Source organism: Galeopterus variegatus, unplaced genomic scaffold, assembly GCF_000696425.1.
Source record: "Galeopterus variegatus unplaced genomic scaffold, G_variegatus-3.0.2 Scaffold1826, whole genome shotgun sequence".
Lineage (NCBI taxonomy): Eukaryota > Metazoa > Chordata > Mammalia > Dermoptera > Cynocephalidae > Galeopterus > Galeopterus variegatus.
In genome coordinates, this window is record NW_007727937.1 from 180,429 (window position 1) to 198,780 (window position 18,352).

General features: G+C 58.4%; 1 protein-coding gene across 1 annotated transcript in view; it reads left to right on the plus strand.

Moving 5' to 3' along the window:
- Window positions 1-3,016, plus strand: part of FAM207A (family with sequence similarity 207, member A) — a 47,793-nt gene extending 44,777 nt beyond the window's left edge. The window contains exon 7 of the mRNA XM_008579192.1: window positions 2,703-3,016. Coding sequence (XP_008577414.1) covers window positions 2,703-2,826 — 124 coding nt within the window. The 3' untranslated portion in view covers window positions 2,827-3,016. The remainder of the gene's footprint in view (window positions 1-2,702) is intronic.
- Window positions 3,017-18,352: the final 15,336 nt, after the last annotated feature.

Sequence of the window (18,352 nt, forward strand, 5' to 3'; positions counted from 1 at the left end):
TTTTTTTTTTTTTTTTTTTTTGTTTTTTTCCATGTCCGGCAACGGGATCGCAACCCTCGGCGTTGCCCCCGCGCCTCGCTCAGCCAGTGAGCGGGAACCGGTCTGTATGCGGGATCCGAACCCTCGGCGGGAGCGCCGCCGCACTTCCCAAGCGGCGCACTGCAGCAGTGTGCCACCGGGCCGGCCCACAGGCTACACTTTCTTAGCCTCTTTGTAGATTTGGTTCTGGTTTCTGCTGTGCTTGATTTGGGGAAGTCTGAGGCAGCATGAATTTACACCCTTATAAGATTTTGGGGGGGTTAGCTGCTGGAGTGATATTTTTTGTCTTTTTTTTTTTTCCTTTTTGTCTTTTTTACTGACCGGTAATGGGATCACAACCCTCGGTATTGCGCCTGCACCGCGCTCAGCCAGTGAGTGGGAACCGGTCTCCACATGGGATCCGAACCCTCGGCGGGAGCGCCGCCGCGCTTCCAAGCGGCACACTCTCCAGTGCGCCACCGGGCCGGCCCGATATTTTTTGTCTTTAAAGTAACTTTGTTAAGGTATTTCTTAGTGTGGAACATTCCGTGTCAATTTTAGCTGAGGCTCATTGTGCCCTTTTGAATTATAGTCTTTTAATAATTACTATTATTTTCGGAAGTTTGTATGACTCAAGGCTTCAAGTGTTCCCTCTACATTGTCGTTTTGGTGCTCTTCTTGGGACTCCAGTTAAGCGTGTGCTGGGCCCCGGCCCCGTTTTCCAGTCCGCTGCTTCTCTGGATGCTCTGGCCTGGGCATTTTTGGGTGTTCCACAGGTTTTGTACCTGTGCTTTTTGTTGCCCTTTGTGAACCGAGTTCTTCCTCAGTCAGATGTCCGAGGGTGGCTGTGGACACACAGAAGTCCCCAGGGGGCTTGTCTCTCACCCCCGCCTCCCTCCCTCATTGTCTGCAGGGGGTGCAGGGTTTGCCTCTCAGCGCAAGCCCGGCCCACAGTCTTGTTGCGGTTGCACCTCTAGCACTCCCCATGTCCCCACTCTCACAGCATTTGGAAGCAGCTCAGGTTAACGTGTCTTCTGGTTGGGTTTCTTGCTACTTTTGAGCTGTTTTTGAGAGAAGAAAGCAACTTGTTTACTCTCCTGCTCTGAAGCCACTGTCTGTGTTCTTTTTCACTTGTGTGGGGCCACACCAGCACATGTGGCGGGCCCTTCGGCTCCGAGGTCCCCAGTGGGAAGTGTATCCCCCCACCCCCAACTTCCTCAGGTGCAGGACAGTGTCTACCGCATGCCGGGGGCTGTGGTCTGTGCCCTGCATCTGCTCCTGTGAGCATGCGGGTCAGCCATGGTGTTGGGTGTCACCAGACCAAACAAAAGGCTGCCTTCGGGTGGGTAGGCCTCTGCCTGCAAGCCCCCATCTTATGGTAGTCCAGTGTGAGGCTGGGGCCTGGCCCAGAATGGGGGCTGCAGAGCTGTGGGGACCAGGAGCACACCTCCTGCCAACCAGGCTGCCTCCACTTGCACGCAGTCCCACACAGCGCCAGCTTCCAGACATTGCACTGGCGGTTTTTCCTTCTGTGCCTCTGACCCTGAGACCCTGACTGACGGACCTTGGGGCTAGGACCCTGGCCTGGGGCTTCCCCTGGCCTCATGCTCCCCAGGTAGGCAGCAGGCTCATCTGCCCAGGTGGGGACTCACTGGGTCCTGGTGGCCCAGGGTCCTGGACTGCATCCAGGTGTGACTGAGGCATTTCTCCCAGTGACTGGCAGGGCTGCCATGCAGGGGCCGGGGTGTCGGTGGCAGGAGGAGGGGATGGTCAGTGACCAGCAGAACTTGGCTGCCTCGTGCAGTCGGGATGGGCTGGGCTGGCTGACCCTAGCGCAGGGATCCTCCTGCTGAGCGGCCACCTGCAGCGACTGTTGTGTGGGCATCTGGCTCAGGCAGGCATCCAGTGGGGTTCGAGGAGTTCCCATGCAGCTGAGAAAACCCGGGTCCAGCGTGGTTTGGACTTGGACACACATATCAGATGATGGGCTCAGCCCCACCGCATCCTCCCAAGGCCAGGGCTGTCCCCAACACGGCGTCTGGCAGGGCCGGTACAGGCTTGTCCTAGAGCTGCCCTGTAGTTGCGTGTCTAAGAGTGACACTCAGGTCACTGTTGTCCCACAGGGCATCCTGCTGGGGTGCAGGAGGCCTTACCGTGCTGGGTTTAGGGAAAGGCAGGTGGATCCTGAGCGGGCGCTGGGCTGGCAGCAGGGGTCGGGGATTGGGGCAGTGCTGGGCCTGTCACCATGGTGCCCAGCGCCCCTCTGAGCAGGCCCCGAGCATGGATGCCCCCTGACAGGCCGCTTTGTTCTGCCCTTCCTGCTCTTGGCTCTCCTGCGAGCGTCTATTTTGGGTGCACTGTGAAGGGAGGTGCCTCTTATGTAAGCCACGTGTCTGAGTGCATGCAAGCTGCCGTCTCAGCCTCCTGCCTTCACGGCAGCCCCTGTCGCGTCCTCCCTGTCCTGTCGGAAGTTTCTGAGGCCCCAGGCACTCAGTCTCGTGGTGACCTCTGGCCTCTGCTGTCCACTCTGGTGTCCAAGGTGCCCAAGGTGCCTGGGTGTGGGGTGGGCAAGTCATGTTAGGTCCTGGAGATGCTGAATGCTGGTCCATGGTTCTACTCACTCAGTTGGGGTCTGGGGGCTTCCTGCCCTGCCACCTGCTGACTTCTGGTCTCCATTCTTTCAGGGAGGAAGAAAGGACCCGCTTTCAAGAGCTGCTGGCCAGTCTGGCCTACAGAGCTAGCCCCCTGCTGTCCATCGGGCAGCAGCTGGCCCACCAGATGCAGCTGGAAGGTGGTGGCCAGCTCTGACCAGAGTGGTGGCTGTGCCCGAGGCTCCAAGGGGCACGGAGGCAGACAGGGTGCCCAGAGGGGCCTGCGCCTGAGGATCGTGTTGAGAGCCTGGGTGGACACCCCTCCCTTCGGGTCCTTTTGCCTTGTTAGGGTGTGGGGAGGAGAAAAGCCAACTATGAGGGTCAATAAAGTGTTTTGTGAGCACCTTCCTGCGCCCCGGGCCTGTTCCCACATCTCACCTCGGCCCCAGGGGCTCCTGTGTTTCCCGGGGGCTCCTGTGTTTTCTGGGGCTGGGCAGCCCTGGGAGCCAAGCCCGTGTCCCCAGGCCCTATACAGAGCTGATGCCTCCCAAGACCGCAGCACAGTTTCCCAGCTCGGTTTATAAAGGAGTCCGTGTCACTGCACACGTTAGTGTGAGAAAGGCACCTCACCGCAGCAGCCTGCTTTGCTGAGCTGCTGTTGTTGGCTTTCAGCTTCTGTTTCTGCAGTGGCCCTGTTGGGCCTCTCCTCCTGAAAGGAGTGCCCAGGTCTGCTGGGGCTGCTGTTGGGGCTGCCCACCCACCCTGCTGTGCATCTCGTTACCGGGGCACAGATGGAGTTCATGGCTGCGCCTGTTCCTCCCGCCCACCCCACAGGGCCTCCCCCTTCCCCTGACTCCATCTGGCCTGTTCTGAATCCAGGCTGCTCCCCCCACCGCCCTCTGTGACTGCACCTCAGACACATGAGAAGGCCTGGTCTGGAGCCCCTCGGCTGACCCAGGAGCAAGACAGATTCATGTCTGTTGTTAGAAGCCACTGGGATTTGGGGTCGGTTGTTGGACTAGGGGAACATCAATTGATAAACCCTAATTTTCAGGATTGGGAAGTGGGGGATGGTGCATCCCCAGCACTGAGGGATTCACTGGCCATGTCTTGTGGGGGCTAGGCAGGGCTGGCAGCCACGTATGTGGACCAGCATGGACTGGGGTGCTCAGGACTCAGCCCAGCAGCATCCTCTGAGGCTGCCCAGCTGATGGGTGGCTGGGCAGGACCAGAGCCCTGGGCCCCTTCTCTGGACGAGAACAGACAAGACAACTGCAGACATGCGCACCCTCAAAGGCACGTGGCAGATAAAAAGAGACTAACAGGAATGTGCAAGCCCTCGGTCCGTCGGTCAGAGACTAACTCAACTGTCCAGCCTGACAGTGCCATCCCTGAGCCATCTGGCTACAGCTGTTGACAGGAATAGGTTCTCACTTAATAGAGAAAAGAGGTTTACAAAACAGTATTTGGGACCATCCCATTTTGCAACAAAATATGTGTTGGGAGAAAAAGCCTGTTGGATGTAGGGCCCACATGGTGTGACTGGGAAATGGGCTGCAGGTGGCTTTTACTCTCTCTGTCATACTTTTCCGTGTAGTCTGAACTTTTTGTAGTGAATGTGCATTTTATTATGTGTTCTCTTCAGAGAGAAGCTAGCTCCCTGGTCTTCAGATGGCTGAGCATGGGCTGGCACGACCTGTGGCCCACTTGAGTGATGCTCATGGGTGCAGGAACTTCACGCTCCCTCCTGGAAGCCAGGGCCTTCCCTTCAGGTCCTGCCTGGAGAACAGGCCCCAAGCCATGATGATAGTCACTCAGAGGACGGGGCAGAGGAGTGTGGGGGCCGCAGAACACCACGCAGAGCTGAGGTGGAATCAGGATCATCCCAGGGAAGTAGCCTGAGAAATCACAGATGTGGGGGTGCATGTCCAACCAAAGGAAAGAGCCAAGAGCCTGCGCTCAGCAGTGGCTGCAGCTCAGACAGCTGGTTCGTCCAGTCGCCAGGAAAGCAGGTCCGCAAGCACTTGGTGCTCACTGTTAGGTTTGTTCTGTTGAGTGCTGCTCCGTGCTGGACGTGACGCGGAGATAGAGAATCTAGACAGAGCACAGGGTCATCCCCAAAACAAGTTGTGCTCATTTTCTGTGGACAGATACCTGGAGGCAGATCCCCCGAGACACGGGTCTCTGGGTGGGTGATTGTGGACTTTTCTATTTGTTTGTGTGTGTGTTTTCTAGTCTTGTAGAATGGACGTGAATTACTTGGTAATAAACTTAAGTTCTGCAGTTCAGTGGTTTTCATGAGTTTTAAACTCTGGAGTCTTCAGTTCTTTTTTCTGATTTAAAAGGTAAACAGCAGATAAAAGCCTCCTGGGGGCTGGAGGAGCTGTGGTGCTGCCTACAGGTTCCTCCCGCCCCACCCCCAGGCAGCATGAGGCCCACAGACCTTCCCCTGGACATGTCCTTGTTGCCATGCAGCACCGGGCATGGGGGACAACAGAGGAGTCTCCCCCCCGCCCCCAGCAGTTTGGAAGGAAGAGCAGAGTCTGCCTGCAGAGGAGGGAGGGCCCGGGGTGGGGGGCATCCAGCCGACAGGCCAGGAGGGAAGGGCTCCTTCTGGCTGAGCCCCTGCTCAAACTCCCCCAAGGCCCCTCCAGGCCCCCAGGACCTCTCTTGTCCCTGCTTGGGGCTGGCCGCCTGCAGTGTCCTCAGGCTGTGCTCAGTGTGGCAGCTCATTGATTGGGAGGCCATGGACGTTACCTCCCCAGCACTGGCCAGACTTCTAGACCACATGCAGCACCGCCTGGACCCCCCTCCCCAGCTGCTGGTCCTCCTTAGGCCCCTCCTGGGCCGTGTCCTGTGAGCAGGCGGCCCCTGGCCGCTGAGGGTGTCAGCTGGCAGCTACCTAGAGTGGTGCTGCAGAGTGAACAGCGGCACTCATGCAGCCACGGACTTTCCCCTGGTCTGAGCCAGGCCGACTTGTACCGGCTGGACTCGCTCACTGAAGAATTAACGTCCTGGGGCTGTTGTAATAAATCACCACAAACCGGTGGGCTTGAAACAATGGGTGCGTTCTCCCGCGGTACTGGAGGCCAGACCCGAAGTCGAGGTGTGGCGGCTGTGCTCCTCCAGAGGCTTAGGGAGGCCCATTCTTTACCTGTCCTAGACTCAGGGTGGAGTTGGGCAGCCCTGGCCCACGCACAGCTCCCTGGGGCTGCTTTGGTTTCTGGTGCATATCTTTGAAAGTGGTGGGACCCAGGGCCCAGGCCGTGAGGGGCTGGGTATACTTGGATTGCTGGACTGTGGGTGCGCCTGTCCCCCTGTGGACTCTGTCTAGCCAGGGCCTACCTCTGGTTTGCCCATTGCTGTCCAGCGCCCAGCCCAGGCCCGAGGTGACCCCAGCACCTTTGACGCCTGTTGGGTGAGGTGGAGTTAGACACTGTGAGCTTGCTAGGCATGGGGCAGGAGGCCAGTGGCTGGGCAGCATTGGCGGGGTGGGGACAGGGCAGGGATGGGATGGGGGTTGGGTGGAACGCAGCTCCCAGGCTGGCAAATCTGGCTTCTGTGCCTCTAGGAAGCCAAGTGCTGAGCAAACACCAGCCATACTGCTTCTGGAATGTTCCCTATACAGTGATAATGCCAGTGACAGCATCCTCGGTCATTGCTGGCTGCCACCCAGGTCTTGTCTGCTCATAACTCCCAGACACGGCCCCTCCATGGGCTCTCAGCTGCTGCCCTGTGACTAACCAGGGCTGTTCGGGGCTGCCTGTGCTTCCAGGATGTCAGGAGCTGGCGGCCGGGGAGATAGCAGGACACCGGCCTTGGCCTTTCTCTCTGAAGTTGCATCTGCCCAGCCCCTGGCTCCTCAGGTCTGCATGGAGCACTACCTTATTTAAAGGCAAAGAGACCCAATTAAACTTTTTTTTCCCCCATAGATGGTAAAATAATATAGGTTAAAATGATAGTTACAGGCCTATGCCTGATGTTGGGTTGTGTTTAAATCTTCCTTAAAATTAAGAAAGTCCAATTTTAAAACATTTGGTAGAGTATTTCTCAGAGAAATCGGTGATTACCTGTATTTCTGATTCCAAATATTCCTTTCCGGTGCCTGGGGCATGGAGAACCCCAGCGAGGCCTCCTAGTGGGCTCAGAGGCTCAGCCCCCCTGTCGCTCTGGCCACATTGCCAAGAGGGACCACCCTGGCACCCGGCAAGGTGGGTGCCTGGCTGGAAATCCCAGGCATCTGGGCCCAGCCAGGTGCTGGGTGCTGAGCTTCAGGAATGCAGAGCTTCAGCCTCTCCTCTCCTGAACTCTAGGGTCTGCCCTCGGCCCCTGACCCCACTTACTCGAACTCCTGCCCTTGGTGCAGGCCTCTGGGAGGCACAGCACCTAGACATCACGGCGGAGGCAGGGCAGCCCTTCGGCAGGGACAGAATAAACTGATGATGTGTTTTCCATGCCAATCCATCTGGTCCTCCAAGCTCAGGGAGGGGATTCGCACACACACACCTACCCCCCGTATACATGCTATACTCATGGGCACACGCATCACGAATACGTGCAGACACGTGCACACACACATTTGTACACTACATGCGAAGTACACACACCACACACATATTGCGTATGCAGTATGCATGCATGCACACACAGACATGCGCACACTGCACATGCACTACACACATACGCACAGACACAAACATGCACACCACAGACACAGACATGCACACACTACACGCGTGCACACGCATGCACACACATACATTCCTTCTTCTAGGAGAAGCTGCCGTGCAGGGTCCGAAGTCCTCACCCTCACCCCCCGCTGCAGAGCTGACCACGTGCAGTCATGGCAATGGGGTGACAGGAAGGGAGCCGGGTGTCTGGGGGTCCTCCCCGGAGGAGAGCCCCCGCCTCCCCAGGGCGAGCAGCGAGAGCTTCCTCTGCTTCTGGTTCTGGGGTTTTCCAGCACAGCGGTAATTATCTGCAGCACAGCTGCTCTCTCCTGGGTCTGGGAGAAGATTCTAATTACACGAGAATGTGTAATTGGAGAACCCGGGCACAGGTCAGTCCTCTGAGCCTGGCTCCTGTGGGAAAGATGCAGCAGGCCTTCATCTTCTAGTGGCTCCTCTGGACGCTGTGTGGCTCCTATATGCGCCCCAGGGTTTGAGTGGCCCCCATCCTGGACCACCCAAGCCCTCCACTCCATCTAAGGCCCGGCCCCTTCTGGCCAAAGCCTGTCCCCTGGCAGAGCCCAACTCAAGCTCCATCTCATTCACTGCTCTGGCCTAATCCTGGCGGCCCACGCCACATGCCACAGACAGCAAGGAGACCTCTCCCCACACAAAGCTCAGTCTGGTGGGGGCAGACAGCACTATCACATGTAAGCTCAGCCCAGGTCCAAAGGGAGCCCCACCCCATCTGTGTCCAACCCCTGATGTCTCCTAGGGGAGGGAGAAAGGGAGCATGTGGGAGGATGAGAGACGGAGGCGACAGCATGAGGGTCCCCCTCCATGCCCTGAAGTAGCCACCCCATGAGGCCTGAAGGTGGAGGAAAGGTTCCCGCCAGGGGGTGACAAGGACCAGGCTCCTCCCCTCCCAGCTCTGCTTCAGGATGATGCTCCAGAGCTGCCAGGCTGGGTCCAGCCAGGGACCCAGGAGGGACAAGAGGGTTTGCTGGTCATCTCCTCGCCTCTACTACTAGGTGCTTGTAACAAGAAGCCCAAGTCATGGCACCTTATGTTAAATTGTGATGGGATTTTCCCCTCATAGTGAGAAGTCTGGAAGTGGCAATGTGAGTCTCCGTGCTCCACGCCCTTACTCATCCTCGTCCTGAAGCAGCTGCCGGAGCCCCAGCCATCATGCCCACATTCCAGGCAGGAAGGAGAGGGCAGAGGGCAAATGGCAGGAGGGACAGGGCAGGCTGCTGTGTTCCCTTGTACAGGCTTTCCTCAGAGGCCCACCCAGCGGTGTTCACCCACACCTCATTGGCCAGGGCTCGGTCGGTGCCCTCCCTAGGTTCGAGAGAAATGGGGCCAGCAGGGAGAGCCTAGGCAAGGGGAGGAAGGCTCTGTCCCCACATGTCACGCTGCCCTCCGTCCCTGTGGGAGGCAGATCTCAGGCCAGTCCCTGATCACATGACCTTGCCCTTGGCGCCATAGATGACAATTTGGGAGACTGGGAACCAGGGAGCTGTCCTGCCATGTTGGCCCTAAACCTTGCAGCCTCTCCAGGGAATTTATCATCAGTGCCCAGAGGGCAGTTGCTGATTCCCAACGCTAGGCTGGGGGCCCTACCCTCGGGGGCTGGGGGCATTGGTGCGCGGACACGCCCACTGCAGCCTGGGAGATGAACAGGGAGGCACAGGCTGTAACACACCCGACACAGGCCTGGGAGGCCCCCATGCAGGCCCCCTCTTTCCTGAGCTGTCCCCTCCTGCAGCTCCGACTCCGGAGCTCTTGAGTTGCTGGTTCCAGAGCCTGTCACTGGGAATCAAGAAGGGGTGTCCTCATGGGCCAGAATTCTTCAGCAGAATGGGGATCACACCAGCTGGAGGAAGAGGCCATGGCCAAGGTCATCGGGAGGCTCAGATGGCTCTGGGTAGCTGTAGGTTTGGTGCCAGTCTCTAGGCCCCACCCACCCTGTGTACGTCCTCTCGCCAGGCCTCACTGGGCCTGGGCTCCCGCTGCCGGGGTGTCTGAGGTGTCCGCCAACTGTGGGCCTGGCCTCTGCTCTAAGTGACCCTGATGAGGCCAGGACCTAGCAGGGGCTGCAGGCGCTTCTGTTTATAACTGCCACGTGCACAGAGCAGCAGGCGAGGCTCACAGCAAGTGTCCGGCAAGAGCAGTGGCCTTTGGCGGGGCCTGCCCTGGAGTGGTAGGCAAGAAGCCTGTCTTCCCCCAGGAGCTGTGCCCCCGTGGCCCCGGCCGAAGGTCAGAAGTCCAAAGGCAAGATGCTCTGGTGATGAGAAAGCAGCTTGTAATGGCGGTGGGCCAGCTGGGCTGCTCTCAGGACCCAGGGCCAGGCGAGGGGCGTCCAGATCCAGAGACAGAAGGACTCGATTGTTGTCAAAGCCTGTTAAGTGCAGAACTCTCAGGACCTCGGATCTGTCCTTTCCCACGTTGGCTGGGACTGCTGCCCCAGGGAGACCAGGGCCCTGTGTCTGCCCTGGTGAGGCGGGGGCCCCTGTGAGTGGTTTGTCCTTGGTTTGGCCTCTGACCTGCTGGGTGAGGCTTTGAGAAGGTATGTTCCCTCTGTGGGCCTCAGTCTACCCTCTATAAACTGATGGCACTGGAGTGGGCACCTGAGCCCCTCCCAGCCTGCTCTGTGGTCTGGGTCTCCCTGTGCCCCTGCAATGGAGAATGCTGATTCTGTCCCGGCCCTTCTTTGGTGGGCCACTGCTCCCCACGGCCCCATGGGATGCCAGCCAGACCTCTCAGCCACTGGACCGGCCTGGAGAGTCTGTGGCCCTGGGGTGGGCCCATGTGTAGGGCACATGACCAAGCCCGGTCAGAGTGTGTCCTCCTGGACCACAGCTGGGGAAGGAGTCCCCTGTGGGCTGAACTGCTTGAGGTGGGTTTTTGCCCCGGTAGCCCCAGAGCTGGCCTTCTCCTGCTGAGTCCCAGCTGCAGATGCCCTGGGGACACCCTGGGCAGGGTGCCAGGGGAAAGGCAACCCCCTGACCTCACCCTTCTGAGCCCCCTGTGTCAGCGGCTCCAGGGCAAAGGAGGAGGCCAGGGGTTAAACTCAGGAGGCCAGGGCTCCAGGCCAGGGCCCAGCCAGACTGAGCCTCCGGGTGAAGCCGCCATCATGGGGGCTGCTGTGAGGAGGCTTTCGTGTGAGGGTCCCGTGAAAGCCCTAAATCCTTTCTCTTGGTCACTGCTGCTGGTTAGCATTGGCACCTCGGTGGGCAGCTGGGGTAGTAACTGCGCTGACCCTGGCTGCTCCTGGGCTGGGCCGGAGCCCAACACTCCCCAGCCAGGCTTCGGGGGTGGAGGCTGTTCAGATTTAGACACCTCAAGTCGGGTGGGACCAGGGATGGGCGTGATTCATACACACAGGATGATTCTTGACACCAGGTGAGTCTGAGACTCTGCTCCCAGCATGGAACTGACATGCGCTCAGAGGACCCGCCACCTTGGCACTGGGAGAAGCCTATGGGGTGAGGTGGGGACATGCCCGTGAGAGGGGAGGCATAAGCCGGGCTCAGGTGGCCAGTCGTCTTCCCAGAGTCCCCTGCCCGCCGTGGCCCTCCAGTGGCAGTACCTTCAGTGGATCATCACTGTGATAGTCCCCATGGGCTCTCCTGCCACTTGGCCAGTTCCTCCACAGTGGCCTTCCTGAGCTCCAGGTGAGACGCGTTTGGGGCCTACCCGCACCAGCCCACCGCCCTTGCTGGGAGGAGTAGATGGGCAGGGTCAACTCCTTTACTTCCCGCCCTGCATCTGCCCTTCCCACCATGGCCGTGGGGTCTGGGAGCTGAAGGCTTATTTACAACAAACTCAGCCCTTCGTCCCAGGTCCCAGGCGCATTTAGTTGGGGACTAAGTTCGAGGAGCCAGTGCCTGCCCGGGAGGCGTGGGCCCAGAGGGATGGAGCCGCTGCAGACACCCTGCCCCGGGCAGAGTCTTGAGGCTTATGAAGATGTTCAGGAGGGACCCTGCCGCCTGTCCCAGAGGAAAACCACCGTCCTGGGGTCCTCAAGGCTCCTCAGGTCTCCTGCTGGACCTGGGCTGGAGTCCCAGCTGGGGCTGCTGCTCGCTGGCCTCATGCTGAAGGTTGTGTATGCTGGGGCTTCCCATCTGAGGGAGTGGCGTCTGCCAGGGCCCCAACAGTGGCATCTTCACAGAAATGTGCAGGGGTGCCGCCCGCTGCAGTGCGAGGCGCGCTCCTTCCTGCGCGGTGGGGCACACTGCTCCTCGGCTTCCCCCTCTCCTTACCGGTGTCGGGGCCTGGACCAGGCATGGAGTCTCTCAGGACGTTCTAAAGTCCTCAGGCAAACACCTGCCAAAAAGCACCACTGTACCTAAGAGTCGAGGTTGAACAGGAGTCTAGTACGTGAAGGGACAGAGCCGTGGGGTGTGTGCACATGTGTGTGTGTGCGCATGCACGTGGGAGTGTGTGTGTGTGCGCATGGACGCACATGTGCCTGTTTTTAGGGGCAAACCCAAACATTCCCTAATAGGCACAAGGTAGACGTGTACTTTAAAACGACTGTTCTGTCAGAAAAGGAGGGAAACTATCCTTCCTAATCGAACATTTTTATTAAAAAACTGTGTTGGACTTTATTGAATTTCTTCCCAGTGCTTGTTGAAAAAATCACGTGTTTTGTTATTACTTTCCTGCTGGCAGGAGAATGGTGTAACTGATTTTCCACGTGTGGCACGGCTTCGCATTCCTGGGGCTTGGGCTCGGGATCAGGCTTGGGCTCGGGGGGATTTCTTGTCGTGTTCTATTTCGTGTGCTGGGCTTCGTTTTGGAGTTTCCGTGTCTGCTCATGTGTGAACTGACCTTTTGTCTCGATTCGACATTCCTCAGGAGCAGAGGCTTCCTCCTGGACTCGTGCCTGTCCCTAGCTGAGCCGAGAGGTCATGGTGCCACCTTTAAATCGAGCAATGTCCTCTGCAGGTCATCCTCTGCGGGTCACATGTGACAGCTCTGAGTATCTGGAGTTGCAGCTTTTCAACACAGTTTCCCCCAAGCTTCAGCCTGCTGGTGGGGAGGGACACATACTTTCTCACCAGCTCCTGGCTCCTGCCCAGCCCTGGGCCGGTGGCCCTGAGTCTGGACCCCACTCTGCCCTGCCCCCGCCCAAGTTGGAGCTGCCTGGCCTGGGAAGGATGGAGATCAGGACCCCAACTTCTCCCACCCCTGAGGCTGCAGACCCTGCCTTGGGGTCAGAGCTGGGTAGGCCTGGGCTCTGGACAGGCCAGTCTGAGGCATGGTTTCTGCCTGGCTTCTTAGGCCTGACCCCTTGTCCCATCTACCCTTCAGTCCCCAACCTGAACTTCCTCCTGTGGAGGGAGTCCGGGGGTTCTGTAGGACCCCAGCTCCCCCGCAGGCCTGTATAGGCCCCTGCAGCCCCAGCAGGACCCCAGCACTGGCCTGGCCCTCAGATATTCAGGGGTCAGCTGCTGTCCTGGTCCTGACATTCCAGATCCACCTGGTCTCTGTGCAGGACCACCCCTTCTCTGGGAGCACGGGTCCCTGGAATTCCCTAACTAGATAGGCCTCTCCCCTCCTGCCTGAGCTTGGGGCCTGTGGTGTTTCCAGATCATCGTTTGACAAAACCCACTTCACAAGGAACATTTCCCAACTGAAGAAGTGGCCTCTCAGCAGTCTGGGTCTGGCTGTGAGAACCACATGGAGCAGCTCACCGTGGCTATGGGTGGCAGAGAAACACACACTGCAGCTGTCTTAAGCCATTGACTCTTGGGGACTGTTGGCTCCTGCAGCCTGACCCAGCATGCCATGGCTGGTATGCCCGCCTTCCAGTTCCTACGGAGAGAATCCCTCTGTCCACTCTGAGGTCAGAGAGCTGCCGCCAGCAAGTCAAGCCAGAGACACTGAGAGCTTAGGAACTTCTGCAAGAGACAGTGAGTCACAGCGAAAGCCGCCACACCCTGAAGGCGGATACTCAGCCACCCCGTCCCTCTTGCTGAGGTCTGCTCTGTGGGAACGGGCACCTGTGTTTCTGCAGCAGCGATGTGCACACAGTAGGTGCTCAATAGACCCTGCTGAGTGGATGATGAGCTGTGGCAGCCCGCAGTAGGGCTGGGAGTGAGCATGGAAGTTGCCCCACAGTGACAGGGGTGACTGGAAGCAAAGCAGGCACCCCAATGAGGCCCCAGTCAGGGAACGGCTGTGACATCGCTGTGACAGAGGCGGCTGGACTCGCTCCTGGAGGACCCCTTATCTCCTGCAATGTTTTTATTACAGACAAGAGTGAGGGAAATTAAGTGAACCGAACATGCACCCGGACCATAGGAAGAAAAATAAGATAAACCCAAAGCCCAAGGATGCAGAGGAGTATGTGAGCACAGATAACAGCCATGGCTGGTTTGGCAACAGAAGATGCATTGATAAACCCGAGGCTCTAAGTGTCCCCTGGGAGCTGGGTGACCTGGCATCTCTCTGACCTGGAGCTGCCATCGGAGCTGATTCACCCCTCTCTGACAGGAGCAGCCCTGGGGCCAGATGGCCACACTTTTTCCCAGCCTGTCCTCTCTAGCTGGGCAACCCGGGCAAGGCACACCACCTCTGTGCCATACATGGATCCTCGTACCACAGGGACATTGGCAGGTTCTACCCCATAGGGTGAGAGGTTTACACGAGCTGGAACTGCAGATCGTTCACAACAGCCCAGCAACAGTCTCTGCCGGTGGCTGTTGCGGAGATGAGTGTTAACTGTTAGTGCAGTACGTGCTGTTCGTGCAATGTGCTGGTACAGTCCATCAGTACCCGCTGCTAGTATATACGTTAGTACAGTACATTAGTTTTAGTTGCTATTATAGTACATTAGTACTAGCTGTTAATACAGTACATTAGTATAGCAATTAGTATCAATTGTTAGTGTACTTCATCAGCACTAGCTGTTAGCTTAGTACATTAATACTGGCTATTAGCATAGTATATTAGTATACTACATTAGTACTAGCTGTTAGTGTAGTATGCTAGTACTAGCTATTAGTTCAGTGTATCAGTACTAGTTGTTAGTATAGTACACTAGTACTGGCTGTTAGTGCACTATGCTGTCAGTACAGGACGTCGGTGCTAGCTGGTAGTAGGCTAGTACGGTACAGTAGCGCGGTTGTTAGTACAGAACATCAGCACTGGCTGTTAGTATCACATTTACTATCAGCTGTGCAAGTTTTCCTTTATGTCTGGAGTTAGCTCTTTGTTGTTTACTTTATGGAGGTCTTACAAATGTTGTTCCTAGTTATGAAACATTTTTTGTTGACACTGTAGATTGGTGTGTGCTTCTCTTTGAGGACGTCAGGACAGCATTTAGCCTAATAATGGGCTTGAAGTCCCCCACCGACCCGCCCTGCTGAGGCTGAAGCCCTGGCTCCTGGCCCTGGCTCTCTGCTCCTGAGGGTGGGTGGAGGACGGAGCGCTGCTTCCTGCCTCCTCGGGCACTTCCTGCTGAGGAGAACTGTCGTGACTGAGCCGCAGGGGCTGAGGCCCAGGATGGCGAGGGGTGGTCACAAGCCCTAGCTTCCCCACAGGGGCTGTTTCTTGTGGTCAGGTATCTCACAGATCTGGGCAGAGAGCCAGATGGAGCTCCACGCGCAAGTGTCTGAGTGGCTGTGGCTGTGCCCGGCTGGAGATGCCGAGGAGCCACCAGCCCAGTGTCCCAGGCCCCTGTGTCTGGGGCTGGCTCAGGTAATGGGCTTCCGTCAGTGGCTGGTGCCCAGGAACATGCACTGTGGCCACGCTAGGAAGCATCTGGAGACACCCCTGCTCTGTCCTGTCCAGAAGGGTCTACCACTGTCACCCATTGTCCAGGGCCAGAGGTATCCACGGGCCACACCACAGCCTGGAGAACAAAGACCCCAAGCCCTCCACAGACCCCCAACACTGACGGAGACATCTCCCTCTTCTTCCTCCCACCCCAACCCAAAGAACAGAAACTTGCTCAGCTAAGCCCCAGGAGAAGACAGGGTCAGAGCCTCTGTAACGTTGTTGGGGTGACCCTGCTGCTGAGGGGACCCCTCCCCAGGCCCCCATGCCCAGTGTCAGCACATTCCCCCTCACTGGACGATTGACTGGAGAGCTGCTGTCCTCAGCCCAGCTGCCACGGCTGTTCGGAGCGAAGGGAAGTTGTTTAGATGAACCCAAACAAGCACCCTCATAGATCACGGCAGCTGTAAAACAAACTTAGCCTTGTGCTAATATTTTGGTTTTGTCTCCACAGTGCACACCTAGAGAATGCGAGGCCATTTTTCTCAGCCCAGTGGCAAATCACGTTCCAGCAGCTTTCCAGAGCGTTGCAGCTGCTGTTCAGGAGTCATTCCACGAGGTTCCAAAGCACGCTTCCCACCACCACTCAGCTCAGCGGCTAAAAAAGGAACCGAATACACCGGATGTTACCCACAGCCGCGCCGCCTCTTTAACCACTCGGCGAGGTGGATGTCAACGGTGCTGGCTCCAGCCGCTCCCCACGTCCACCAAGAGGAGCCCAAAGTCAGAGTCACAGGTCACCTAGGTGCACGGCAGGCAGGAGCGGCCTGAGTGTGGCCTGCCTGAGGCTCCTGCACTGCCCCACCCTACCTCACCATGCACAGAGCCAGGGCTGGACTCCCAAGCCCCTGCTCACCGTGGGTCTCTCTCTGCCCTGAACTTCCCGTTCTCCTCGAGAGTTGGGGTCTTGGAGTGGCCTCTGCCAGGAGGGCAGGGGCCATGCTGTCTGGTCCAGCAGGATGAGGGCCTCATGACCCCCAGGAGTGGCCACAACTGGCCCACATGCGGAGCTTCTTGTGGGCTGCATGGCTGTGTACGAACAGTCTCCAAGCCTGGGTGGTAAAAGACCGTGGGGCACCGTGGGAGGAGATGTGGGCAGCCCTGGGGCTAGAGACCACTGTAGGAAGGGCCATCCTGAACACAGGCCCTCCAGCTCCAGCCAGGCCTCCAGCAGGCATAGTCCCAGGCAGCGCTGAAATCTCCAACTGGGCCGTTCCTCAGAAGCTGTGGGTGCTGACACACATTGGCTGCTTCAGGCTGCTAAGTTTTGGGGTTCTTTGTCATGCAGCAATAGATGTCTGATGCACGCTGGTTCTGCACCCCTTGGGTGGGATCTGCCTGGCGCTTGGGCAGTGATCGTGCTTTGGACAGCCAGAGCCCAGCAGGCCACTCCTGGCCCCTGCCCCAGCCGTATGTCGGCCCACCCTCTGGACTGCATCCCACTTGCTCCCTGTCACCGCTGCTGGGGGCTGTGTCCTCTACCGCCCAATGGGATCCAGGTTCTGTCAGGCCCAAGCCCCCAGCCCCTGGTTAGCCCCTCCCCATCTCCTTTCTCCCCCTCCCCCCCAAGCCCTCCTAGCCTGTGGGCCCAGCCTGCTGGGCGTGTTGTCCTCACACAGGGCTCTGGATCCCCAGCTGCTCATCCGTAGTTCCTGGGACTTCATCCAGCCACCCTGTCCTGCCAGCCATCCCCACCACCACCACAAACTGCCATTTCCAGCGCCTTTCCTCGGACCCGGGGAAATTGCCTCGGCTCCTAGCCCTCCCCAGGCTCTCCACACCCTGCACACCCTGCCTGTGCCACACCCCGCGAACTGCCAAGGAATGAGCGCCTGGGCGTGTGCTACCAGCAGGCATGAGGAGACAAGTTGTCAATGAGGCCTGTTTCCTGGGACTCTGTCCACAGTGTCCTCTCAGCAGGACCCTGGGGCTGGGACACAGTTTCTCACCCTTAGGGTCCTCTGGACTTGGCTGGAGTGACACATTCTTGGGGTGCTGAGGGCTGCGGGCCCGAGGGGACTGCAGTGCGTGTCTTGGTCAGCCACATGGGGGCTGGCCCAGGGAGACCCGGCTCCTCCCCGAGGGTCCTGCCTGCCCAGCATGGTGGCTCCTATTCTTGGCCAGCCCACCAGATCCAGCCTTTGGGTGGCCTGTGTCCCTGAGGCTGTGGCCGTGGGAGATGGGGAGGCCCTGGCAGGGGCAGAAAGGAAGTCTGGGTCAGTGGTTGGGCCAGGGCACTGCCGAGAGAAAGGTGTCGGGTACGTCTAGTGCACTCACACATGTCACAAGCAGGACTCCCACCTGACTTTGTGTTTGTGAGACTTCATTAAAGGTCATATTTCTGTTCATTTGTTTATGAGCTGCTTAGCTAGTATTTCTGTAAATGCACCATGGGTGAGACAGCAGCCTGTGTGTGTGTGTGTGTGTGTGTGCATGGCATCACTTGGACTTGACCTCCTGGGCTGAGGCGTCTTTGCTTGAGGGGCAGCAAGTCCGTGCCACGGAAGCCATGCACGACTGTGCTGAGGATCTCCCCTGTTCCTCCACCTCCGCACTCACGTGCCTGACCTCAGCCTGGAGGGTGGGGCCGTGGCTGCTGCACAGCCTCGGGCGGCAGGGCCTGTTTAATCAGATGGTGTTTCCAGGAACCAAATACAAAACACACCTTCTGGGAGTCGAGGAGCAGCCCATCTCCCAGGAGGGGAAGGGAAGCAAGAAGCTGCAATGGCCACACCCGGACAGTTGAGCCCAATGGGGGAGAGGGGGCCAGGCTCAGCTGCTGGTACAGGGAGGCAGTTCTGCCCTTGCAAAGGCCCTGGGAACAGCGGCCTCTCACGCTGCCAGGCCTAAAGCAGGTGGGCATGCGCAGCTCTGGGCTCTGCCAGCCCCTCCTCTGGGCCTCGATGACAATGGAGCAGCCTGGGTGCCTTGGCTGCTGGCCTGGCAGAGGCTAGGGCGGCACAGGACACTGTGGGGCTGTGGTGCACTGCTGCTCTGGGAGTTTGCTCTTTCCCCTGTTCTGCACGATAATGAGCCCGACAAGCCACTCCAGGCTCCAGGTCTGTCTGCTGAGGCTGCAGGTCAATAGGAGCCAAGGAGAGGTCCCAGCTCCACCTGCTCTGTGGACCCTGAGCCTCCCCACAGAGATGCAGAGGGGTGAGTGAGGGGTCCCGGGGCAGGTTTGCAAACTGCGAGGTGATCGGCCACACGTGGAAGGGATATCCTGGTGGGGGTGCTAGGCCTGGGCCAGCCTGAGCCACACTCCTGGGCCACCTCCCTCCCATTCTC